The 27,162-nt window shown below is 53.2% G+C and overlaps 1 protein-coding gene across 2 annotated transcripts; it reads right to left on the bottom strand.

Annotated features, from left to right (window-relative positions):
* Positions 1 to 16,173: 16,173 nt before the first annotated feature.
* On the bottom strand, positions 16,174 to 25,463 carry glulb (glutamate-ammonia ligase (glutamine synthase) b). 2 transcript variants are annotated; one of them, XM_042334766.1, is made up of 8 exons: positions 25,347 to 25,463; positions 23,060 to 23,158; positions 20,041 to 20,215; positions 19,239 to 19,400; positions 18,799 to 18,945; positions 18,466 to 18,593; positions 17,470 to 17,669; positions 16,174 to 17,276 (listed from the first exon to the last, which is right to left on the bottom strand). In XM_042334766.1, exons 2-8 carry the CDS (start codon positions 23,138 to 23,140, stop codon positions 16,967 to 16,969), a joined length of 1,203 nt encoding a protein of 400 aa, XP_042190700.1. In that variant the 5' UTR covers positions 23,141 to 23,158; positions 25,347 to 25,463; the 3' UTR covers positions 16,174 to 16,966.
* Positions 25,464 to 27,162: the final 1,699 nt, after the last annotated feature.

Consider the following 27,162-nt stretch of genomic DNA (forward strand, 5'->3'; position numbering starts at 1 on the left):
CCCCCTCCCCACCTCCACCAGACCCACCACCATCTTCTACCGCCCCTGGAAGAAGTTACCCCCACAATCCCTAACCGCTGCCTTGGAGTCCTCTGAACTCCTCTCCCTCTGGCCTTCAACCCTCACTGACCCCTCTTCTGCTCTCACCCTCCTCCACAACACCCTCTCCTCCACACTCGACACTCTTGCCCCATCACCTCCCGTACTGTCTCTTACTCTCGCTCCTCCCCCTGGTTCACCACCCACCTCCGCTCACTGAAGAGCCAGGTGTGGGCCGCTGAACGCACCTGCCTCAAATCTGGCCTAACGGTCCACCGACAAATCTGGCTGGACCTCCTCAAAATCTACCGCTCCACTCTAGCCTCGGCCAAGTCGTCCTTCTACTCCAGGATAATCCTGGAGGCGAAGAACAACCCCAGGCTTCTGTTCTCTACCACATCCCGACTCCTCCGTCCCCCCGCCACCCCGCGCAGGTCATCTCCTCCAACCTTCACTGCGAGGAGATGCTGGATTTCCTTGAATCCAAAATCAAGGGAATCCGCTCCGCGGTCACTGCCCCTCCAACTTCCACCCACCCCCACCCCTTCCCTCCCACACTCCGACTCCTACCCATCCTCCCCTACACACCTTCGAACCCGTTTCCCCACCCTCTGTCACCAAACTCATCCTGTCCCTGAAACCCACCACCTGCTCCCTTGACCCCATCCCCACTCCACTCCTTATCTCCCAGCTCCACCTCCTTGCCCCACTTCTCACAGACATCATCAACCTGTCCCTCTCCTCTGGCTCTGTTCCCATTCCCCTAAAAACTGCCACCATCACTCCCACTTTGAAAAAACCCTCCCTTGATGCGTCGCAGCTATCAAGCTACCGGCCCATCTCCAACCTCCCCTTCCTGTCCAAGGTCCTTGAAAGAGTTGTCGCCTCCCAGCTGCGCTCTTTCCTCTCCACCTAATCATTATTCGAACCCCTTCAGTCGGGTTTCCGTGCTGCCCATAGCACAGAAACCACCCTGGTCAAGGTCACTAATGACATCTTGACCATCTGCGACCAGGGCTCCCTCTGCCTCCTCGTCCTCCTCGACCATTCAATATGGTCGACCACTCTATCCTCCTCCACCGCTTGTCCTCCCACCTCAACCTTCAAGGCCCTGTCCTTGAGTGGTTTAGATTGTACCTCTCCCACCGTATTCATTTTGTTTCCACAAACGGCTTTTCCTCCAGCCCCCGCACTGACTCGTGCGGTGTCCCTCAGAGCTCTGTCCTCGGTCCCCTCCTCTTCACCCTCTATATGCTCCCCCTGTGGTGACATCATCCGCAGACATGGGGTTAACTTCCACATGTATGCGGATGACACCCAACTATACCTTTCCTCCTCTACCCTCAACTCCACGACCCACGATGTCCTGACAGCTGCCTGTCCGACATCGAGTCCTGGACGACAGACAACTTTCTTCAGCTCAACGTGCGCAAAACTGATTGGCTCACGTCAGTGTCTCCGCACCTCAGGCGCTGACAGCATCAGCATCCAAGGCTGCACTCTCCACCTCTCAAAGCCATCAGGAACCTCGGGGTTCTGTTCGACCCTGACCTGTCATTTCTCCCTCATATCCGCGCCACAACTGGCACCGCCTTCCATCACCTCCGGAATATCGCCAGACTACGGCACTACCTCACCCCTCACGCTGCTGAAACTCTGGTCCACGCCTTTATCACCTCAAGGCTGGACTATGGGAACTCTCTCCTCGCCGGCCTTCCCGGCACCTCCCTCCACACTGCAGGTCATTCAGAACTCTGCAGCTCATGTAGCTCAAGACCTTTCTCTTTGACTGTGCCTTCAGCTCCCCTCTCGACTCTCTACCCCCTCCTCGCTCCCTCCCTTCCCTCACTCTGACCATTTCCCCCCTCCTCGCCCCCTCCCTTCCCTCCCCTCACCCTGACCATTTCCCCCCTCCTCACCCCCTCCCTCTGACCATTTCCCCCCTGCTTGGGTCCCGACCCAACTGTCCAGCGCCTTGGGACGTCCTCCCGACGTGAAAGGCGCTCTATAAATGAAATGTTGTTGTATGTGTGTTGCGGAGTGGGGGGGTGTAGCGGAGTAGGGTGTGTCCAGCGGGGTGGGGGGGCGCGGGTAGCGGAAGGTGTTATTCTTAGTGGATGGGAATGTTGGTAACTAGGGTAGGCTGTAGGTCGGAGTGGCTGTTGCCCTGTGCTGACTCAGGCTGACACTGAGAGGGTAGATTCCAGCACAAACTCCCCTCTCAGCAGTTGTGGGAGAGCAAAGCTCATGACTGCTCTGCGTGAACAACAGGTCTGACTGTGACCTGGGCACATTCCTCATAAAGATCTGTGACTCCAGCCTTATCTCGATTACACTCTTATACAAGAAAGGTTTAATTAGACAATAAAAAGTGACAGCTTATCCCCATCTGATTGTGACTAAGACCACGTCTTCAGCAAAATAATTCAGATAAGACAGTCCTTGGGTGGACTTTCACACCAACAGCTGGCAGAGAGGCACACTCTTCAGTGCGTGTCGCCCTGTTCAGCTGGAAAAGAGAAGGCTGTTTCTCTCTCTCTCCCCGTGTCCTGGCTGACAATCTCCCATGGACAATTGGTCACTCATGGCATTGCCACTTTAGGCTGCACCGCCAGTCGCTGTAGTCAGTCACTACATAGTCAGTCATTACACAGCCAGTCATTGTGCAGTCACTACACAGCTGGTGAGGGGCAATGAGTGAGTGAAAGGCAGTGAGAGTGAGAGGTAGTGAGTGAGGGGTTGTAAGTGAGAGGCAGTGAGTGAGAGGCAGTGAGTGAGGGGTAGTAAGTGAGAGGCAGTAAATGAGGGACAGTGAGTGAGTGAGTGAGTGAGTGAGAGAAGGGGGCAGTGAGTGAGAAGGGGGCAGCGAGTGAGGGGCAGTGAGTGTATGTGTTGAAACAGCAGGTGGCAGCACAGCGCTGTGAGCCAGTGGGACTTTGTCCGATACACGTGAAACCCATCACCGGGCTTTAGAGCCTGAGAATTCACTCTGCACTATTCAACACATGGAAGTTTCCGGGGTCTGAAAAGGAATGCACACTCTCTCCCTGGAGAAATACATCCTCCTTTCATAAATCCGGAGGATATTAGGTCCAGGTTAGCAAGAGCCAAGGGGAAACTGCTGGAGTCTAACCACATAGCTTGCCATTGATATTGCTGTCTGGGAAGCTTTCCCATTGCTTGTCCAGCCTGGACCACCCAACCCATTAGAGCTTTGGTTTGCAGGGTTAACAGGAGCTGAATGGGATGTCCGCTCTGGGCTATGCTGACATCAGCAGTGCCCTGGAGTCCTGCGAACCCACCTGACTCAGGAACTGAACTAGAGACCATCACTGAGGGCTGGCTCGATTCCCACATTCTGTTGTCAGACATGTCACCTTGAAGCCAGTTCAGTATACGGACCCCCTCCCCCCCCCAATCCCCATCCCCCGGGCGATTCACTAGATGATCATTTGACTTCCGACAAGTGTGGGTTTGAGCCCTCACGATGTGGATGGCAGATACAAGGAATTCACTGTGAGCTTCCTGGTGGGCAACACAGCTCAGCATGACGTGTGAGAGCATTGCCACCATCTTCTTGGCCACAGCTGAGACATACACCAGTTGGAGGTGCGGAGTTTAAGCAGCAGCTGCTTGCCTCTCAGCAGCCAATCAAGGTGTATTCCAGGCGCTGGACGTACGACTGTGTGTTCACAAACTTGGGCTCTAGGTAATGCCTTCCAGCAGGTGTCGCCCCAAGCCTCAGAGTTTCCTCATCAGCTATCTGGTGGGCATCTGCCTTTAGGGTGTTAGGAGGACCTTTACAGGACAGCATGTGACCTAGATGTTCTCAAGGTGGCTGACCCGTCACAAGTTGTCTTGCGAAGGTCCTCCCACCAGCTGCTTAATCCACACCAACAACTTGCATTTATGGCATAGCTTCTCAGAGCGGGCTTCGGGCAAGGAGCTTTGGCTAACATGTGCCCGCTGTGAAGCCAACTCTGCCTCCAGGGCCTTTCAGTCTGAACTTCTACTGAGTATTTACTCTCAAAGAATCTCTTCTAATACTCGGAAACACAGGACACGAGTACACAGGGTCAAGGTGTAAAGGGCAATTTCAGGATAAGAAGTTTTGTTTATCTACAGAGTAATTAATGAATGGAACAGGTTATCAGGAGGATGGTAGGGGGCAGGACATTGAGATTCATCTACAAGCAGCTTGACACTACCATGGGAGGACAGCCGGCAAGGTTAGAAGGATAATAAGCTGTGATGGTAATTGGAGAACAGCAGAGAAACGATAGGATAGTCTGCCTCATGGCTGCTTTGTCGGACGTGCCTTCCTTTGGATGAAACGTTAAACCGAGATCCCACCTGCCTGTTCAGGTGGATGTTAAAGACTTGGAAAAGAGCGTTTTCTGGTGTCCTGGTTGGCAATGCCCCAGATTAGAGGCTTGTTCACCGCACGGCGGTGTCTGGGACATTGTAAGCGGAAACGGCTGCTGTATTCCCTCACAAAGACAGTCACTACACTTGAAAGTAATATTAAACATTTTGCTGCGAAAAGAGCTGAAGCAGGCGAGTGCTGTGCTATCAGAGCAGGCAGGCAGCGAGCGGAAACTGGACTCCAGCACGCGGAGGGTTAACGGTGAAGGCCTCCCGAGCTCATCATTGTGAGCAAACAGTGAGAGTTTCCCACCTCTCTGCTGCACGTGAGCTCACTGCCTGGCCCGCATTGAGACAACCCCCCCCCCCACCACCACCACCCCCCCCCAGAGCTTGACATCTGGCCAGGAACACAGACAATGGTCCCTCACACAGCCTGGCTCCTCACGTGGCTCAGAGTGGCGTGATGGACTCACAGTCCCACGTTCTGCCTCTTGTTATTGTGGCCACGGACTGGCTGCTATCACTCAGTCCTTTCTTCCCACCATCTTGTTCCCATTCTGCTTTCCCATCACACAGTCCATTCACACCAGCTCCCTCAGCATCTCACCATCCTCACCGCACGTTACTTACACATCCTCACCACCATGTCCTCAACAACATGTGACTGACACATCCTCATCAACACGCCACTGACGTGACCTCAGCAATAAGTTACTGACATGTCCTCACCAACACGTTACTGGTATGTCTTCACCAACATGCCACTGACGTGTCCTCACCAACACGTGACTGACACGTCCTCACCAACACGATACTGGCACATCCTCACCAACATGCCACTGACATGTCCTCAACAACATGTTACTGACATGTCCTCACCAACACACCAGTGACATTTCCTCACGAACATACCACTGATATGTCCTCAGCAACACATTACTGATATGTCCTCACCATCACACCATTGACATGTCCTTACCAACACGTTACTGGCGTGTCCTCACCAACACATGACTGACATGTCCTCAATGACATCCTCAGAGATTGGTGAATCCAATTCTCAAAACCCATCTCACCCCTCGCATTCTTAGGCTCTCACCTCTCTTTCCTCCTCTCTTGCCCCCTTTCTTGCCCCTCTCTGATCCCCTGTCTTGCCCCCATTCCTCTCTCACGGTCCACTCACTAGATATACAACATCATCTGACTTCCTGGGTTGTTACTTTCTCAAACAAGTCTATAAAATTCCCCTCAAACCTCGTGTCATCCAGTGGTCATTCTGCGATGTCACCCATAGGCATGGGGTTAGCTGCCACATACATGTCACCCAACTCTACCTCTCTGCCTCTACACCCCACTCCAGGACCACTTCTGTTCTGACTGATTGCCTATTGGAAATAAAGACCTGGATGAAAGCTAACTTTCTTCAGTTTAATGTGCATCTGTGTAGATTGATGCTGTCAGCGTCTGAGGTGAGAGGTGCTGCCGGGAGCCAAGCAGGAGGCGTCCATCTTGACAACATTCTACTGTCTGGTTCCTGAGCCAGATGGGTCCGTAGTATTTCCATGCACTGCTGATGATAGCCCAGCCAGCCAGGCTCATCAGCAGGACCTCGAAGGGCAGACCAGTAACTGGGGGTAGGGAATCCTCCTTCTCAGCTCCTGTTAACCCTACAAACCAAAGCCCTAAAAGGTAGGGTGAACCTAGCTGGACAAGCAGCTGGAAAACTTGCCAGACAGTGCTCTCAATGGCTAGTTATGAGATTTTAGCTGGTTAGACTTCAGCAGTTACTTCAATGCACACTCTGGGGTCCCCAAGCCTTGGCTCTTGCTAACCTGCGCCTAATACCTTCCAGAATTAGATAAAAGTAGGATGCATCCCTCCAGGGAGAGTGTGGCCATTCCATTCCAGACATGGTAAATTTCCCTCTATAGGTGTAATACATGGAACGCTCAGTTTGGTTTGGAGCCTCCGAAGAACAGTGATTTGTTTGCGTGTGTGTGTGTGTGTGTGTGTCAGACACCCGGCTGATCACGGTGCTGGGTTTCCATTTCCACGTATGTCAGCCAGCTGTCTGATCATGGTGATGGGTTTCCGCATGTGTCAAGCACCCAGGTGATCACGGTGCTGGTTTCTGCGTACCCGCTGTAAGTTGGGCTGCATGTGCTGTGGCCTGAGCGAGCGGGATGTGAAGTGCTGCACGTACGGTGTGTCAGCCTGTAATTCCTGTGCGAGAGAGCAGTGGCCGACAATCTGTTATATAATCCTCATTACCAGGACCTCAGCCCACATCACCCACCCCTCCCCCACTCCCGCTCTTTCTCTTGTTTACTCATTCTCTCTCTCTCTTTCTCTTACTATTTCTGTGTCTGTTTCTCTCATCCTTCTTTTTCTCACTCCTCTCTCTCTCTTTCTCTCTCTCTCTCTCTCCATCAATCCATTCCCTTTCTATAGGTGATCCAGAACCTGCTTTGTATAACTAAAAAGTCCTATATTGTACTGCGCTGTGATGTGCCAGGATGGGCAGTGAAGTAAGTGGGGGGTGGGGGGGTATTGATGGGGGGGAATGCAGATAAATAGGCTGACGTCAAGAGCAAAATCCATGTGATTGAATTCTAATCTGATAAAGATTAACATAGGCAGTACCTCAGAGATTCTGTCTGACACAACACTGATCTCCCACCCCCCCCCCACTCCCAAACTGCCCCCTCCACACAGAGCCCCCATTCCACTCACACAGCCCCCCGTCCACACACACACACACACACAGCCCCACACACACAGCACTGCACCCACACACATACAGCCCAGGCTTGGAACCCCAGAGTGTGCATTCAGATAACTGTTGGAGTCTAGCTGAGAGACGCTTGGCATGTTGGGGGGGGGGGGCGCGATTAAGAGAAACCTATAAGGTTTTTATTTTGAAGCTTCTCTAAATCTGTTTCATTTAATATCCATCTAATTCCGACCTTTGCAAATTGTCCCAACTCTGGCACAGCAGAGATGATGACTGAGATTTAACCAAATAAACAGACAGTTCAAACACGGACACGGTGGAGAGAGAGCAGGGAGTGGAGTTAGAGTAGAGAGCTCCAGTAACATACAGTGTTGACCACTTGGAGCTATCTGTCCTTTCTTTCTTATTGTGGTGGTTGTGACACATTGAGATCTTCTCTTTACCTGAATCCTGGATAAAATCATTGACATTCTTGGTCTCACTGAAATCTGTCCCCCCTCTCTTCCCTCACCCCCTCCCTTCACATTAACTCTGCCCGCACATCCATGGCTACCCCAGTATCCTATAATAATAATAATCTTTGCATGTGATACAGTGCCTTATCAAATCGTTGCAACGTCTTAAAGCGCTTCACAAAATATTTTGTGGGTGAAACGTGGCAGCCAATTGTGCACAGCAGTGTCCCACAAACAGTGGTGGATTGAGTGATCCATTTTACAATTTTAGTGGCTGAAGGCATGGCCACCTTCATACCCTTGTAAAAAAAATCAGCCCCCCCCCCCCAACTCCCCACAGATACTCCCTCAGAGCAGCCCACGAGTACTCTGAGCTTCTGCCACTCTGCCTCCACCTGCCTCGACCTTACCTACCCCATCAACCTGCACAACTCCCTGCTATCCTCAACACCCCCATACCTAGTGCATCTCAAACTGCCTACCACCACCCCCCGGAAGATCTAGAGCTGGAACACAACAGAATCTATTGTGCCAAATCTGCCGTTTGCACCAGGTTCATCCAAGGATAACCCTAGGCTCTTCAACAACAACAATATATTTCATATATAGCACCCTTCACTTCAGGAGGACTGACTCCACTTCCTACCCCACTCTCCTACCCCTACGATAATGATAGTAATTTTTGCAGTTGATATAGTGCCTTATCAAGTAATTGATACGTCTCAAAGTGCTTCACAGGACATACTGTAAAGTGGAGTGACTGTATTTTGTGGGTGAAACGCGGCAGCACAATTGGGCACAGCAGTGTCCCACAAACAGCCATGGAGTGAGTGACCAATTTTTCAATTTTAGTGGCTGAAAGCATGGCAACCGATGGTGGAGCAGAGGGGATGAGGAACAAACAGGAGGCTGGAGCCAGCCGAGTGGAGGCAGCGGGTGGTGGAGTGGTGGGGGGCAAAGCAGATCGGATAGATAGGGAGGTGCGAGGGGATGAAGGAGTTTGAAAACTAGTGAGAGGATCTTGAAATCGATCCGTTTGGTAATTGGGAACCAGTGGAGCCTGGCAAGGACTGGTGTGATGGGAGTATGGAGTTTTGTGCAGGTGAGTACCTGGGCGGCGGAGTTTTGAATTAGTTGAATTTTGTAAATGGGGGAGCTGGGGAGACCATCGAGGAGGGCATTGAAATAGTCCAGTTGGGAAGTGACGAAGATGTGGATGAGGGTTTTATCTTTGAATTGTATTTGGGTGATTGTGGTCGGCCAAGACGCCAGGAGCGAGAGATTCCCTTCTCTTTTCGAATAGTGCCGCGGGATCCCTAACATCAACCTGAACAGGCAGATGGGAACATCTCAAGGATAGCACCTTCCACAATGCAGGCACTCCCCCAGCACTGCACTGGAGCATCAGCCTAGACCATGTGGTTCCAAGTTCTAATGTGGGGCTCACAAATGTCAGCAGGTGATGGGCTTGGGACCCAAATCAGGCGGAAGCACTCTGCTGCCCCCAGTACTCCTCTCCACGGCCCCACTTAACCCTCCTTCGGGGCACATATAATCTAGGCTGACACTCCAATGCAGACCTGGGGAGGTGCCAAATTTCACAAGAGACTTTAAACCGAAGCCCTGTCCGTGACTGTTCAGGTGGAAGTTAAAGATCCTGTGGCGCTATTGGAAAGGAGAAGGGAGTTTCTGCCAATGATCCTCCAGATGAAATGGTTCATTCACTGCCTGGCTGTTTATGGGACATTGCTATGTGCAAATTGGATGCAGTGAAGTGTTTCCGTGCGTGACAGACATTGGGCTGATCAGGGTGATGGGTTCTGTGCGTGACAGACATCCAGCTGATTATGGTGATGGGTTTCCATGTGTGTCAGACACCCGGCTGATCACAGTGATGGGTTTCTGTGTGTGTCAGACACCCGGCTGATCACAGTGATGGGTTTCTGTGTGTGTCAGACACCCGGTTGATCACGGTGATGTGTTTCCGTTTGATATACACCCAGTAACGAGCCTGGGCTGGTGAGGTCTGGGTTCTCCACACTCAGCTGCTGACAACAGAATCTCTGGGACCTTTAACCAGAGGCAACATCTCATGTGTGGGGAGCTGCTATGTGACATGACATGAGGAGCTCCCTGGGTTAATCTGCTACTTTCTCGGTATGTGGGGGTCAGGGAAAACGCTGTCATAAACAAACACTATCTATGATGTTCCTGGAGGCGATTGTAAAACAATACCAGGCGACCTATGGCCTCAACCACAACTGACTCAGCTCCTAACCTGCCTCAGGTGTGCATTCCTCCTCCGTGCTGCCCTCTCTGCACTCTACCCTCTGCCCCCCTCCTAACCTGCCTCAGGTGTGCACTCCCCCCTCTGCACTCCCCACTTCCCGCTCTGCATACCCCCTCTGCACTCCCCCTCTGTGCTCTCCTTCTGCACTCCCTCTCAGCACAACCCCTTACCCATTCCTAACCTGCCACAGGTTTGCACTCCCTCCTCCGTACTCCACCCTCCACATACACCCCTGCACTCCCACCTCCGCACTACCCCCCCCCCCTCACAAAATACGCAGTCACTCCACTTTACATATATTCTGTGAAGCGCCTTGAGACATCTCAATTACATGATAAGGTGCTATATCAAATGCAAGGATTATTTTTTGATATAGGCTGTTTGGGAAGTGAGGTCTCTTGTAGTTGGTGACTGGTTGTTTATCAGCCGGTTGGTGTGATGGTGAGGGCTGGCTGTGGGCTGGGAGCTGAGACACAGCAGCCAAACAGGGAAGTGTGCAGGAAGGCAGGCTTTGGCCAGGCGCTGGTGGCTCAGTGAGGAGTGACCTTGTGTACAGTGCTGAGCTTTCTCCCGGCAGCACACGATCAGTCACTGGAAAAGTACAGCCGCTGTGTGTGTGCGGCCACACAATCGGCACAGATAAGAGGTGTGTGTGTGTGAGAGCAGGAACCCATCCCCTACGTCATCCTACATCAGGAAGGCCACAAATCGTGTGTCGTTGACTCTTAGCACTCACAACGCAAATATTCACTGAGAGCCAGGAGCCACTCAGTCCATCATCATCAGCCTGCTTTACACTGGGGGACATTCCCCCCAGCTGGTGTCTGTGCTGGTGATGGCTCCCAACTGGAGCTCTCTTCCCATGTGGAGCCCTGTAGTTCAGTGGTTAGAGCACTTGCCTTGCAAGCGAGAGACCTGAGTTAGATTCCCAGCAGGATGAAATATTGGGCATGTTTCCTTGCTCCACACGCCTCTGTTTACTTAGCAGTAAGTAGGAACCCGGTTGTTAGTTGATTGGCGGATCACTTCTCTGGGTGTAATAATTCCTAAAAAAAATAAAAATAATAAATTGGACACTGCTCTGTGCAATTGGCTTCCGCGTTTCGCCCACAAAGTATACAGTTAATTCACTTTACAGTATATCCTGTGAAGCGCTTTGAGATGTCTCAAAGACGTGATAAGGGCTGTATTGAATGCAAGGAAACTTATTATTACTCTAATCCCATTCCCTGCTCTCGCTCCATCATGACTGTCCTGGTGCTTCCCATCAGCCATCAAGGCCATCTCAGATTATTTCTTCATCTCCCTCTCCGTCCGCATTCACCTCCCCTCTTCCAAGCCCTCCACCATCTTTCTCCAACCTTGGAAAAAAGCTTCCACCTAAGTCCCTCACTTGGATCTCTTTTCCCTATGGACTTCCACCCACAACGATCCTCTCTGCAACCCTCAGAACCCTTGCCCTTCTTAAATCCAGGTCCAGCTCCAAATCTACCCATTCCCCCTGGTATGACAGTCACCACCACTGCCTCAAAATGAAAACGTGGATTGTCGAGCGCAGATGGAACAGTGGTTAGAGCGTTCGCTTTGCAAGCGAGAGACCTGGGTTCGATTCCCGGCAGGGTGTAACCTTGGGCAAGTTTCTTTATTCCACTCGCCTGATAATAATCCCTCAAAAAAAAAAAAAAATTGGTCACTTCAATCCACGACTGTTTGTGGGGACACTGCTGTGCGCAATTGGCTGCCGCATTTCGTCCACAAATATACGTCAATTCACTTTACAGTCTATTCTGTGAAGCACTTTGAGTTGTCTCAAAGACGTGAAAAGTGCTATATCAAATGCAAGATTATTATTATTATTAAATCCGACCTCACAATCCACCCCCCGCTGTGGCTTGAGCATCTCTGCACTTATCGCCTCTCCCTCTTGCAGGCCAAAACAGCCTTTTACTCCCAAACCATTTTGTAGACCAAAAACAACCCAAAGGCACTACTCTCCACCATCCATTACCTCCTCCGCGCATTCCCCCCCATGCCCAGCTGCCCCCATCCTCACTTCCAACGCCAACTGCAAAGGGGTCCTAGACAAAGATTGAAAATATCCGCTTCGCTGCATCCTCCTCCCCTATGTTCCCTTCCGGCCACCCACATACTCACCAGTACTAAAATCTGTACCTCCATCACATCAGTTCTAGCCAGGCTCCACTAGCTCACTATCGTCGATAGGATTGATTTCACGATCCTCACATTTGTTTTCAAATCACCTCGTGCTCTGGCGCCTCTCTACCTCTCCGACCTGCTTACTCCCAACTCACTACCTGCTGCCTCTGCTCGACTGGCTCCACCCTCCTGCACATCCCTTGTGCCCTCCGCTCCACTATGTCCTGAAATTCTATCCGTCCGCCTTGTCCCTTCCTTCCCCATCTTCAGGTCGTGCCTGAAGACCTTCCTCTTCAACTGTGTTCACCTCTCCACTCCCTCCAGCTCGATGTCGTACTCAGCCACTGTGAAGTGCTCTGGGATACTACCTTGTGTGAGGGGCGCAAGTTGTTCTTGTTATTCATGGCATGGGATGTGAGGAGGGGTGAGGGTGGGGAGCGAGGAGCTGAATAATAATAATAATAATAATCCTTGCATTTGATATAGCGCTTTTCACGTCGGGAGGACGTCCCAAAGCGCTTCACAGAACACACTGTAAAGTGAATTGACTGTATATTTGTGGGCGAACGCGGCAGCCAATTGCGCACAGCAATGTCCCACAAACAGTCATGGATTGAAAATGACCAATTTATTATTGTTTTTTTTTTTTTTGGAGGGATTATTATTAGGCGTGTGGAGTAAGGAAACTTGCCCAAGGTTTCGCCCTGCCTGGAATTGAACTCAGGTCTCTAGCTTGCAAAGCGAGTGCTCAACCACTGAGCTACAGGACTCCATCCAGAATGCGGGGAGTGAGTTGGGGGTGAGGGCGGGGGGGTGAGGAATGAGGAGGGTGAGGGTGGGGGATGAGGGGGGTGAGTGTGGGGGTTGAGGGACGGTGAGGGTCGGGGTGATGGGTTGTGGGGAGGGTGCGTGGGGGAGGGGACAGGAGGTAGCAATCCTGAGCCGGGCTGTTATAAGGAAGTGGTGGTCGCTCCCTGAAGCTGTAAAACTAGGGGAAAGGTTGCAAAACAAGTCCATATCCCCTCCCCCACACTTCCCACTCACACAACAAAGCATTACTCATAATCTTGTGTTCAAAATTCTACACCATGGCCCCGGTCACTGTGGTCAGATTTCACCAATTTATACTCGCCCTTCCCATTTGTGCTGAGCATGTTGTCTCACAACTTCTTCATCTGCTGATTTACCCCTCCCCCCGATACTGGCCAGCTGTTCCACATGTGTCACTGCAGGGAGCCAGTCTCGCTAACTAATTGTTTTACACTAATACCTCGGCTCAAGTGCTTTGCTATGATCAGAAGCTGTCACACCATCACCAAGACTCAAGGCCATAATAATCATCCTGCATTTCAAACAGTGCCTTTCATGTCTGGTGGACATTGCAGAGCGCTTCGCAGTATTTATTGTGAAGTGTAGTGAGTGTACATTTGTCAGCAAACGCAGCAGCACAATTGGGCACCCAATGTCCCACAAACAGCCATGGAGTGAGTGACCAATTTTATTGGGGGGATTGTTGGCTGGGACACCAGGAGAGAGAAACTCCCTTTCTTTTGGAATTGTGCCATGGGATGCTTAACATCCACCTGAACGAGCAGATGGGACCTAATTTTAACATCTCATCTGAAGGACGGCACCCCCCACAATACAGTGCTCCCCCAGTGCTGAGTTGGAGTGTCACCTTAGACTATCGTGATGTCAAGTCCTGATGTAGGATTCAAACCCACAACCTGCTGACACAGAGGCGAGAGCGCTACCACTGAGCCAAGCTGACAAAGTATCATGACTTTTTTTTATATAGGCGAATATGGCAGTCAATATCCCACAAACAGCTATGAAGTAAATGACTAAATTAATGTGGAGGATTGTTGGCCAGGACACCAGGAGAAACTCTTTTCAAATAGCCCCGCGGGATCTTCAGCGTCCACCTGAACAGACAGAGATGGGGTCTTGGTTTAATGGCTCATCAGAAGGACAGTACCTCTGACAAGGCAGCGCTCCCAAACTCCATCCCAGCCAAGATTGTCAGCTCCGATTCCTGACGTGGGGCTGGAGCATATGACCTTCTGGCTGAGAGGCCAAAGACCTTGTGATTGAGCCAGAGTGACCTGCGTGTTGTGACTCAGGTGTGTAAATACTGACAGGTCAGAAAGGGCACGGTTTCCTCTGGGTTACCAGTGTGACTGGCGAGAGCACACATTCATACACACACGGAGGGGTACGGCGTTTAGTGTGGGTGAGAATACAGGTGGTGGAGTTTGGGATCAGTTGTAGTTTGTTGGTAGTGGGTAGCCCGATGAGGTGAGAGTTTGATTAGTTGAGGCGGGACGTGAGAAAGATGTGGACAAGGATCTGTGTTGGTGGTGAGGTGGGGTCAGAGGCAGACAATGTGACGGAGGTGGAGGAAAGCAGTCCTGGTTATCATAATAATCCTTGCATTTGATACAGCGCCTTATCACATTTTTGTGACGTCTCAACGCACTTCACAGAATATAAAGTGGATTGACTGCATTTTGTGGTCTGACTCCAGATGTGGGGGGAGGAAGGACAGCTGAGAATTGAACCTGTAACCTCGTTTGCACATGGTTCAGTGAGTCTGAGGGATAGACTGGTCAGAGCCACAGTTGAGGAGACGTTGACAGGAGTCAAGAAGGATGGCTTCTGTCTTGTCAATATTCAGCTGCAGAAAGTTGGCGCTCATCCAGGCCTGATGATAAATTTTATTTGCCGGATTGTGCCATGGAATCATTAATGTCCACCTCCGCAGGCAGATGGTTTATCATCTCATCCAAAAGGTAACATCTCCACAGGCCAAACAGAGAGTTCTGTGTATCTCACCTGCATGGAAATTCCCACAATATTTATTGGAATGGAATGTACGTGGCTCCCTGGAGGGATCCATCCCACTTACCTAATTCAGAGAGTATTCGGCAAAGCTGGGCTAAGTATGTGTTGGGATAGCTGCTTAGGAGACGATGTTGACAGGAGCCAAGGCTTCTGTCTTGTTGACATTCAACTATAGGAAGATTGCGCTCATCCAGAGCTTGATGTCGGACAGGCTGATAGAACATCAGTGGACCTAAAGTCACAGCTGGTTGAGGAGAAGTGGATTTGGGTGTCATCAGCATAATTGTGGAAGTTTACCCCATGTCTGCGGATGACATCACTGAGAGGGAGCATATAGATGAGGAAAAGAAGGGGCCAAGGATGGAGCCTTGGGGTACCCCACAGGTGACCGGGCGGGGGCGCGGGAGGAAATACTTTGCAGAGACGAGGTGATGGTGGTTGGTTATGTTTAACTCGAACCAAGCAAGTGTGGTTACACTAAGGTGGAGAAGGATGGCATGATCGACTGTGTCAAAAGCAACAACAACAACAACAAGATTCCATTTATAAAGCGCCTTTCACGTCAGGAGGACGTCCCAAGGCGCTGCACAGTTGGGTCATGACCCGAGCAGGGGGGAAATGGTCAGGGTGAGGGGAGGTCCAGGAGAACGAGGAGCCCTGGTCACAGAGAGAAAGGACTTCCATTAGTGATTTTCACTGGCGCTGTCCCTGTACTATGGGCAGGCGAAAACCGGACTGGAGGGGCTCGAGTAGTAGAGTGAAGTGAGAGGTGTGAGCGAAGGTGTTTTGCAACAACGCTTTCCACCACTTTTGCAAAGAAAGGCAGGTTGGAAATGTGACGGTAGTTTGTAAGGTATAAGGGATCAAGGATGTATTTTTTTGTGGGGAATGATGCCAGCAGTTTTGAGGGTGAGTGGGACAGAGCCTGAGTAGAGTGACTGGTTGACTCTGTCAGCCACCAAGGACCAGAGGACGGGGAGGTGAGTGACCAGGAGCTGGGTGAGAAGGGGGTGTGACAATAGGTGGTGGGCTTGGTGTTGGAGATGGTTTAGGGGAAGGAGAAATGGGGGCAAAGGAGTGTAGGGGGAGGCAGTGGTAAATGTGGCGGAGGAGTGGGTGATGAGGGGGTTGGCAAGTGGTGGTGGGGGGGGGGGAAATGGCAGATATCCCGACTTGCAGACGCACACACACACACACGTGAACAGACTGATGCATACGTTCGCACAGACTGACGCACACACACACACACACACACACAGAGACCGACACACGTGAGAAGTTTCCAGAACTGTTAATTCTATAAACGGTTTTATTGGGGTTGACGATGACCCAAAATACAAAGACAGAAAATCTCATTTAAAAGAATCTAGTTTTTTTTCCTTAATAAAAAAATTCTACAGCAAAATGGCCCTGGCAGCCTTGAGCCATCAACCCTGGAAACATACAGAGCAGAGAGTGGGGCTGCTCAGTCACCAGGGTTAGTGTGAGAGAGCAATGGGGTCACGAGAAGCTGGGAAGTCCACGGGTACGAACAGCGGTGTCTGGAATGCCATACGATAGTGTAAAAGGATTAGTGACAACACAAACATCACACACAACACTCTTGAGGGTGGATTGGGTGTAAATCTGGCTAGAAATCTGGAGATGAACCGGTTAATTCTGAAAAACTGCGGCTCTTTTTTTTTAAATAAGCGGATTCTAACCACGAGGTAAAGGGAGAGAGTGTGAGATTGTGTGCGAGAGGAGTGTGAGAGCGCGCGTGTGAGAATGAGGAAGAGAGAGGCAGGGTAAATTGGACACAGTACTTGTCCCTGGCGAATGCTGGACACGAGCAGCAATCTCAAAGAGCCAGGGGGTTGAGAGGAGGACACAGTAAGTGTGAGCGCTGGTGTGACACAGCGAGTGCGAGCAGCACCTTGTGCATTCACTTTACTAACAGACTGACACTCGGGCCAATCTCAGTGTGTCCAACACGTCAAAATTGTCAGCTCAGCCCCCTCGTGTGGTAAAAACACTCGCTGTGTCATCCCCTCTCCCGCAGTGTCACTGCCCTCTCTCTTCCCTCCCCCACCTGGGGAGTCACTGGGGGGTCTGATCCCCGCTCTCGCCCAGGAGGCAGGTGCGCACGAGGGCCTCGGTCACGGCGTAGGGGTCACAGTTGGCTGATGGGCGACGATCCTCGAAGTAGCCCATCTTCTCCTGCCCCACAGAGCGGGGGATGCGGATGCTGGCCCCGCGATTGGCAACGCCTGCAGAGAACTCGTTGATGTTGGAGGTCTCGTGGGAGCCGGTCAACCGCCGTGCATTGTCCAGACCCCCCTTCGGGTCGTAGGCTCGGATGTGGTACTGGTGACGTTTCCCCAGCTTCTCAATGGCTTCCTCAATATACCTGCCAGACAAGAGCCCGTCAACTCACAGCCCCCCACTCCCACAGCCCCCCACCCACCCCCACAGCCCCCCACCCACAGCCCCCCCACCCCCACAGCCCCCCACCCACCCCCACAGCCCCCCCCCCACAGCCCCCCACCCCCACAGACACCCCACCCCCACAGACCGCCTCCCCCCATCTCTCTCTCACTCACTTCAGGCCTCCGGCGCTCCTCATGCCCTTGGTGCTGAAGTTGGTGTGACAGCCGGCCCCGTTCCAGTTGCCAGGAATGGGTTTGGGGTCGAAGGAGGCGACCATGCCGAAGTCCTCACACACGCGGTGAAGGATGAACCTGGAGATCCACAGGTGATCGCCCATCTCAATGCCCTCGCACGGCCCCACCTGGTACTCCCACTACGAAGCAGAGCGCCCGTGTCAGTCAGCCCATAGCCAGTTTGGAGGACCTTACTGTGCGCAAATTGGCTGCCACGTTCGCCCACAAAATAAACAGTCACTACACTTTAGAGTATATCCTTTGAGACGTCCTAAAATTATGAAAGACACTGCAGCCACTTCATTGCCTCCCTTGACTACCCCAATGTCTTCCTCGCCCCCCCCCCCACCTCCCCTCTCCCCAGCTCCACTATCTATAAACTACAACCAATTCAGGACCCCCATCACCCTAGTCCTCGCCAGGCTCCACTGGCTCCTTATCACAGAACAGATCGACTTCAAGATCCTCTCACTCGTCTACAAAACCCTTCACACCCTGACACCTCCCTGCCTCTCTGACCCAACTCACTACCTCCGCTTGAATGGCTTTGGCCTTCTGCTTGTCCTTCGTCCACTCTACTCCACTATTGGCAGTCGTGCTTTCAGCCATTACACCCCTACATTTTGTAACTCTCTCCCCCAGTCCCTCCGCCTTGCCCCTCCTTCCGCTCTTTTAGATCATGCCTGGAGATATTTCTCTTGGACCGTGCTTACAGGCATCTCCTCTCTGTCCTGGCTCAGCATCAGACAGTTAAGTGTTCCAAGACTGCCCCACGTGAGGAAAGCTATAAAAATGTCAATGGATATCAATGACAATGAATGGATACCGAATGTAAGGATTATTCTCATTATGGTCAATGATATATCAATGGTCAGATGTGATGGGGAGAAAGCAGGATTAGAGAGCTCCAGTGGGGGAGTGAGCACCAGTGTGTACCTGGGATGCCATAACTTCAGCGTTGGTTCCACACAGCTTGACGCCCGCGTACAGACAGGCCCGGTAATGAGCCTCCACAACGTCCCGCCCATATGCCTTGTCTGCACCCACTCCGCAGTAATAGGGCCCTGAGTAACACACACACACACAGCGTCCATCAGCATAGCACTCAGCCATACGCTTATCATCCTGCCTTGCTCCACCCACTCACACACATACACACTCATATACAAACCCCCCCACCCCACCACTACTCTCGCGCGCACAGCCCCCCTTCTCCCCCCTCACAGCAACCACTGTCCTCCCATTCTGCCCTCTCTAACGCTCTCTCACCCTGGGGTCCGGGGAAGCCGTTGGAAGGCCAGCCGAAGGGGTGTCCGTCAGTGCCAAGCAGCGTGTACTCCTGCTCCATCCCAAACCAAGGCAGCTGATCAGCCACCTGCGCCATCACCTTATTACACGTACGTCTGTAGTTAGTCTCTATATAGAGAGAGAGTGTGTGAGAGTGCGAGAGAGTGCGTGTGAGTGAGTGAGTGAGTGAGTGCGTGCAAGAGTGTGAGTGTGTGTGAGAAAGCGCATGAGCGAGAAAGCAAGCGTGAGCAAGCGAGGGAGAGAGCGAGAGTGAGCGAGCAAGTGTATGAGAGAGCGCTTGCCAGAACGAGCGCATGTGAGAGAGACAGAGCGAGCGAGAAACAGACACAGAGAGAGACACACAGAGAGAGAGAGAGAGAGAGAGCGCAAAACAGAGAGGGAGCGCGTGCAGGAGGCTGTACCTGATGGCTTGCGGTTGTATTTGAGCACCTCGCACAGCACCAACTTGTTGGGGTCCCGGCGGAAGGGATCCCGGTACATGGCGGCTGGCACCAGGTACATGTCGCTGTTCGAGCCCTCGGCCTGATATGTGCTGGAGCCATCAAAGTTCCACTCGGGCAGCTCTGTAACCGGGGAACGAGCACTTAATCAGTTAATCAGGAAGTCAGCAACTGTCAACGAAAGTGTTGGTAAAGGCCATACTGTGGATATTGTGTATTTGAATGTCCAGAAGGTGTTTGATAAGACCTGACCTGGCGGAGACACCCAGGCCACATGGCAGAGGTGGGCTAGTAGCAGTTTCAGTAGAAACTGGTTGAAGGATAAGGATAAGCGCTGAGAGGTGGTTTTCTGGTTGGAGGAAGGGAATTATTGACATGCAGCCGGGATCTGGACTGGACTGAGGGCCTGCCTTTTGCCAACACAATGTTCTCTAACTACCGTCCCATCTCCTTTCCTCTCCAAGGTACTGGAGCCTCCAATCCTGCTGTGTGCTGCCCACAGCCCCGAGACTGCCCTGGTCAGTCACCCATCATATTCTCTCCATGTGTGACCAGGCACTTGGTCTCCTCATCAAGGATCACTATCAAATCTTCATTTTCTATGCTTAGGTTTCCCTTTTCACTTCTATTTGGTCCTACATTTTCTTCACTTTTTATAAAATCCTTTTCTTTCTGTTCCATGGATGTTAATCTGGATTAACACCGGTTTACAGTTTTCACACAGTCAGTACTAACATGGCTCGCTGTGAGGGGAACCTCTTACCATCGACGCTCTTCGGTTCAAAGTCCAGTGTGCGTGTCTTGCAGCGCACAGCCTCCCCCGTGCCGTCGATCCAGATGTACATGGCCTGTATCTTCCCCCCCTGCGACAGCTCCATGTACTGCTTCTTTACCAGCTTGCACAGGCTGGAGCTTGCTGACGTGGCCATCCTATGATACTGAGAGAGGAGAGAGGGTTACCAGCCAGGGCCAGCCAGAGAGAGAGAAAAAGGCGGGGGGGGGGTGGGGGGGAGGGATGGGTGGGGGAGAGATAAGGCAAGTGAAAGAGAGGAAAGATTGAGGCAGAGAGGGGGAAGGAGAAAGCAAGAGTGCGAAAGAAATAGCAAGAGAGAGGGAGAGAGAAAGAGACAAAAGAGCACAAGCGTGAGGGAGAAAGAGCGAGTGTGAGGGAGAAAGAGCGAGAGAGAAAAAGAGATGGAAAGGGTCAGAGATAGAAAGTCAGAGATAGAAAGTCAGAGATAGTGAGAAAGATAGCGACAAAGACTGGAAGAGAATGAGAGTTAGTGAGAGAAAGGGAGAGAGTGAAAAGAGAGAGACAATAAGGAGGAGAGTTGGGCAGTTGGTTCCATGATGGTTTGACGCAGTGTAGTTGGAAACTTGGCTTCCTCCAGGAGTGCAGGTTCCTGTGACTGCACTGGTGGCAGACTGAGGGGGGAAGGGGGGGTGGCCCTAAGCGGGGAGCAGTGGGGGTCTTGGGAGCGGAGGGGGGGGTGGGAAATAAGAGTGGAGGGGCAATGGGGGGGGAGGATTGGGGGCAGTGGGGAAGTAGGAGTAGTCAGGAATATTGAACCGGTGACAAAGCGGGGGGCAACAGAGAGAGTGGGGGGAGACACCTCAAAGCACTTTCACACAGCTGAGTGAGAGCCCAAGCTGGGGGAGGGGGTGTACCTGAAAGCAGTGTCAAAAAGATGGGATTAAAGTGTGGGGGGGAAAGGGGGGACTCCGAGATGGAGTTCCAGAGAGTGGAGGCAGATGGACTGAAAGCAACTGGTGAGTGGCAGTGAAGGGCCAAGAGGCAGACCAGGGTCTGCCGAGTGGAGGGAGGGTGAGGTTTGGTAGAATTTAAGAAGGCCAACAACTAACTTGCATTTACACAGCACCCTTAAGGTGGGATATTGTCTCGGAGCAGCTGGGAGGCTGAGCGTTCCTGCACCATACGCCCAGGTGGTGATCACCTCGGAGGCAGACAGAGTGAGGGAGGGAGGACGATGACTGTTCACAGGGAGAAGAAGAGTAGAAAGGAGACAATCGCTTCTCTACCTTTGGGCTAAGATCAAGTGTGGCACAGAGTGATGGGGCACGGACAGGCTGACCACAGCTCGAGCACTTGGCCATGGCCTCGGGTCAGGCTTGCTGGCCTGATCCAGTCACTTGACTTGCTCGTGTGGTCGTGAAGAAAGGGAGTCAACTCACTCTGTGTACTGGGACGTCTTTCCAATGTGTAGGCCGCTAGACAAGTGTAATTTGTTGTTGCGTCGGCCTTTGCTGGTATTAATGGAAAGGTAGTAATATGGGTAGAAAGTTGGTCAAAAGATAGGAAACAAGATTGTCGATCACAATTGAGAGATGCAGACAAATGTGAGGTTGTATATTTTGGACTGACTATCAGGGAGATGTGTAAACTAACAACCTGGTAAATGTTACGTTAAAAGGAGCAAAGGAGGAGAATGCAAGGGGTTAACACGTTTGGAAATTCTGTATTTCAAGGTGGGAAAGGCGGTGAATAGAGCAGTGAAGAGGGCCAATGGGATCCCAAAGTATATAATACAGTAGTGATGTATAACACGAAACCAAAGAGGTGCAGTTCTATCGGCATTAATCATCAGTGAGACCACAGTTAGTGCATTATGTCCAGTGTTGGTCACCCCACTGGGAAAGCTGGCAGCCGGAGAGAGTGAGAACGAGAGGAGATTTACTTGGATGGTGACCAGGATGAGTGGGTTGACTGATGAGCAGAGACTGGGGGAAGAACTGGGACAATGTTTACTGAATAATAAAGAAGCTGAGTTTAAAACGAGTCAACAGGGAGAAAGGCGAGTCACTGCGCAGGGACCATCAATTCAACATTAGGAAAAGTATTTTACACACACAGAGTTGTGTCCCTGCCCTGTACAGCACTCAGACCTTATAGAACAAGAAAGGTGCTGTCTAAGTGCAAGTTGTTGTTGTTGTTGTGGGATGTCTGCTGGCGGTGTCCAGACCGCTTTCAGAGGAAAGTAGAGAGATTTGTAAGGGAGAATAACCTGGGAGCGGAAACGGTGGGTTTGAACAGATAGAGGCAAACAACACGGGCGGAATGGCATTCTTCTGAGCTATAAATGTGTGTGGAAACACACCGATACACAAAGATAGAGTGAGAGAGCAGGACAGAAAGAGAGTGGGAAGGAGAGAGAGAGAAAAAAAGAGAGAACGACAGAGAGGGAGTCAGAGACAGAGAGGGATAGATACAGAGCTTCAGAGAAAGTGAGACACGGATATATATACACACACACACATTACAGTGAGTGAAATATAGAGACGCACACGCACATAGATGGAGAGAGTAAGACATAGAGTAAACGAAACCAAGAGACAGAGAGAAGGGAGGGGAGAGGAGGAGAGGAAGAGAGAGAAGGAGAGGAACGGAGGGGAGAGGGCTTCGCTCTCCTTTGCCTCTCCCCACCATATTCTGTCAGCAAATCACAAAGGAAGAAAGGTGACATTTGAATCAAGAGTGTAGGAGGAGGAACGGGGAAGGGGATCACTAGGATTTGATCATAAAAACATCAGAGAGAGAGACATTGTTGTATGATCAAGACAGAGATCAGCAATAATAATAATAATAATAATAAATCAGCAAGCAATCCTCCATCCCCACACACACACCGCATGCACCCCAAACATGCAGACCTGCCCCCACCAAACACAGCCATCACAAGCATGCAATGCCCCCTCCCCTCCCCTCCCTGCCCAGTGATCAGCCCCCATCATGACCCGCACCACCCCGGCTGACAGTCACATACATGTTGAGATCGCCACATCTGCGGACTGCTACTACACAACTTTTTTTGAAACAGAAACAGGAAGCAGCGAGAAATCCGCATCTTTCACGAAATAAAGGACTATAAAAGAAAATCCCGATCATTACACATACAGACAGCGGATAGCAGCCCCACCCCTCCACCCCCCACCAGCCCTGTGTTAGCGCCGAGCACTGAGCTGTGTCCATCACACATCGCAACCAGCCATTGCATGCCACCGCAGCCCCCGCCAACAGCCATTACACACCGTGATACCTGGACATGCCAAACCCACCATCTTTCAGTGTGCACACGCACACACCAATTACACACACACACAAACACACACACACACTGTACATCAACCACACACCCCGCACGCACACCCCGCACACAGACTGCACACCCCGCACACGCACACTGCACACCCCGCACACGCACACTGCACACCCCGCACACTGCACACCCCGCACACTGCACACTGCACACCCCGCACACGCACACCTGCACACCCCGCACACGCACACTGCACACCCCGCACACGCACACTGCACACCACCCGCACACGCACACTGCACACCCCGCACACGCACACTGCACACCCCGCACACGCACACTGCACACCCCGCACACACACACTGCACACCCCGCACACACACACTGCACACCCCGCACACACACACTGCACACCCCGCACACACACACTGCACACCCCGCACACTGCACACCCCGCACACTGCACACCCCGCACACTGCACACTGCACACCCCGCACACCCCGCACACTGCGCACACGCACACTGCACACCCCGCACACGCACACTGCACACCCCGCACACGCACACTGCACACCCCGCACACGCACACTGCACACCCCGCACACGCACACTGCACACCCCGCACACGCACACTGCACACCCCGCACACGCACACTGCACACCCCGCACTCACACACTGCACACCCCGCGCACACACACTGCACACCCCGCACGCACACACTGCACACCCCGCGCACACACACTGCACACCCCGCACGCACACACTGCACACCCCGCACGCACACACTGCACACCCCGCACACACACTGCACACCCCGCACACACACTGCACACCCCGCACACACACTACTTTACACATGCAAACACACATCACACACTCTATATTAGATAACCACACACTGTACTCCTCATGCGCACGCACACTGTCACACACTGCACGCATACACACTGTGCACCCCACTCTCGAGCGCCCACACATGCACACACTGTATAACATACACACATGCTTGCACACAAAATGTACACTACATACACGAGCATACATACTGTACACCACACACGCATGCATGAGACAATACTGTACACCACACGCGACGCACTACATCACACACACACTACACCTTGAGCGAGTGTGGGTACATACTGTATACCACACATGTGCTATATATGGGCACACTCATGCGAGGTGTCTGCGGATACCTCGTTTGTGCGCGCAAACATGGTATTCCTCTCACGCCACGCGCACACTTGTCTTTCTACCACCCCACACTATACACATTGTGTCACGTGCACACTCGCACAGTGTACACCTTGCACACCTGCACAGTCCCCATCACTGTCCCACCACAAATACACTGTTCGCTGTATTTACACTGTGCAACACACAATGTGTGTAATACACCCACCCGCCTGCACTGTGCAGCTCGCCAGCTGTGCAACACGTCTGCGTGTTGTGAAGCACACATGCCCATGCAGCATGCCCACGCCGTACAGCGTGCCCACGCCATGCAAACCTATGTGTGCGCATTGCCCAGTGCAACACAGGGCGCACGGACCACACGGACGCATGTGCACGGACGCACCACACAACACATGCACGCAAGCGCACCGGCACGCGTGCCCCACCGCAGCACCAGCACGCGCGCACCGTGCAACACGCGCGCGCACCGTGCAACACGCGCGCGCACCGTGCAACACGCGCGCGCACCGTGCAACACGCGCGCGCACCGTGCAACACGCGCGCGCACCGTGCAACACACAGACACACTATACCACACAGACACTGTGCCACACACACACAGTACCACAGACACTGTGCCACACACACACACACTGTACCACACACACACACTGTGCCACACACACACACACTGTGCCACACAGTTACACACACACTGTACCACAGACACTGTACAACACACACACACACAGTACCACACACACAGTACCACACACACTGTGCAACACACACACACAGTGCACAGACTCCGCAGTGTGAGCGGTGCTCAGTACCTGTGGCGCTGACGCGATGTTAGTAACTGCCGCTCACGGTCTCTGTTCTCGCGCAGTGTCGCCGCGAATAGCGGAGCCGCACTTTATAGGCCGACGGTCAGACTGTGGCCACGTGACACCCACGTGGGGACGTAATGAAACGGTCATGAAGAGCAGCGCCACAGCACAGCGCCACCGCCCGGTCACAGCGCCACAGCACAGCGCCACCGCCCGGTCACAGCGCCACAGCGCCACCACCCGCCCACAGCGCCACCGCCCGGTCACAGCGCCACAGCGCCATCACCCGCCCACAGCGCCACAGCGCCATCACCCGCCCACAGCGCCACAGCGCCACCACAGCGCCACCACCCGCCCACAGCGCCACCACAGCGCCACCTCCCGGCCACAGCGCCACCGCCCGGTCATAGCGCCATCGCCCGGTCACAGCGCCACAGCACAGCGCCACCGCCCGGTCACAGCGCCACAGCGCCACCACCCGCCCACAGCGCCACAGCGCCACCACCCGCCCACAGCGCCACAGCGCCACCACAGCGCCACCTCCCGGCCACAGCGCCACCACCCGGCCACAGCGCCACCACCCGGCCACAGCGCCACCTCCCGCCCACAGCGCCACCTCCCGCCCACAGCGCCACCTCCCGCCCACAGCGCCACCTCCCGCCCACAGCGCCACCTCCCGGCCACAGCGCCACCTCCCGGCCACAGCGCCACCTCCCGGCCACAGGGCCACCTCCCGCCCACAGCGCCACCTCCCGCCCACAGCGCCACCACCCGCCCACAGTGGCATATGGCAGCCTGGCACTGAGAGCACGAGAGGGAAGAGGAGAGGGGAAAAGAGGGTATAAGAGGTGGGGAGAGTGGGGAGGACAGGATAGAGGAGGGGGGGAGGAGATGGGAATAGAGAGATGGAGAACAATAACTACCTGCATTTATATAGCGCCCTTCACGCGGGGGAGCGACCCGGAGCACTTCACAGTGGCAATGAACCAAAGGGGAGAGGGAGAGAGAGAGTTCCAGAGTGTTGGGGTGTGGTGCCTGAGGGCATAGCCACCGCCGGTACAACAACAACAACAAAGTTACGTTGGGGATCAGGACCCGAGCATGGGGGGGGGGGGGGGGGGTCAGCGTTGGGATGAAGGAGGGCAGAGAGGGTATGAGAAGGAATGGTCTTGTGAGTTGTGCCGAGAAGGAGGGAGTTTCCATAGTCGAGCCTTGAGACAGAGGTACAGAGGCCACGAGGGACAAATAAGGGGCCGGAGGCAGCCGAGGTGGGGCGGCCGAGGGGGGGCGGCCGAGGGGGGGCGGCCGAGGGGAGGCGGCCGAGGGGGGGCGGCCGAGGGGAGGCGGCCGAGGGGGGGGGGGGGGCGGCCGAGGGGAGGGCGGCCGAGGGGGAGGCGGCCGAGGGGAGGCGGCCGAGCGGAAGCGGCCGAGGGGAGCCGGCCGAGGGGGGGCGGCCGAGGGGAGGCGGCCGAGGGGAGGCGGCCGAGCGGAGGCAGCAGGTGGTGGAGTGGGGATAAGCAGTCGGGTAGGTAGAGAGGTGCGAGGGAATTAAATGATTTGGAAACGAGTGAGGATTTTGAAATCGATCTGTTCGGTAATTGGGAGCAAGTGGAGCCTGGCAGGGATTGGTCTGATGGGGGGATGGAGTTTTGTGCGGGTAAGGATCCAGGCGGCGGAGTTTTGAATGAATTGGATTTTGTGCATGGTGGAGCTGGGGAGACCAGCGAGGAGGGGATCGGTATGGTCCAGCCGGGACGAAGGCGTGGACAAGGGTTTCAGCTGCATAGGTTGTGAGGTACGGACGGAGACGGGCAATGTG

Source organism: Callorhinchus milii, unplaced genomic scaffold (assembly GCF_018977255.1).
Source record: "Callorhinchus milii isolate IMCB2004 unplaced genomic scaffold, IMCB_Cmil_1.0 Scaffold5, whole genome shotgun sequence".
NCBI lineage: Eukaryota > Metazoa > Chordata > Chondrichthyes > Chimaeriformes > Callorhinchidae > Callorhinchus > Callorhinchus milii.

Excerpts from the sequence above, each read along its gene's own strand:
- glulb (XM_042334766.1), bottom strand. The coding sequence starts at position 23,140 with ATGCGGATTTCTCGCTGCTTCCTGTTTCTGTTTCAAAAAAAGTTGTGT. Across the intron at positions 19,401-20,040 it reads TGAACCGAAGAGCGTCGATG|AGCTGCCCGAGTGGAACTTT; the intron begins GTAAGAGGTTCC and ends CCCCGGTTACAG. Across the intron at positions 18,946-19,238 it reads ATACAACCGCAAGCCATCAG|AGACTAACTACAGACGTACG; the intron begins GTACAGCCTCCT and ends CTCTCTATATAG.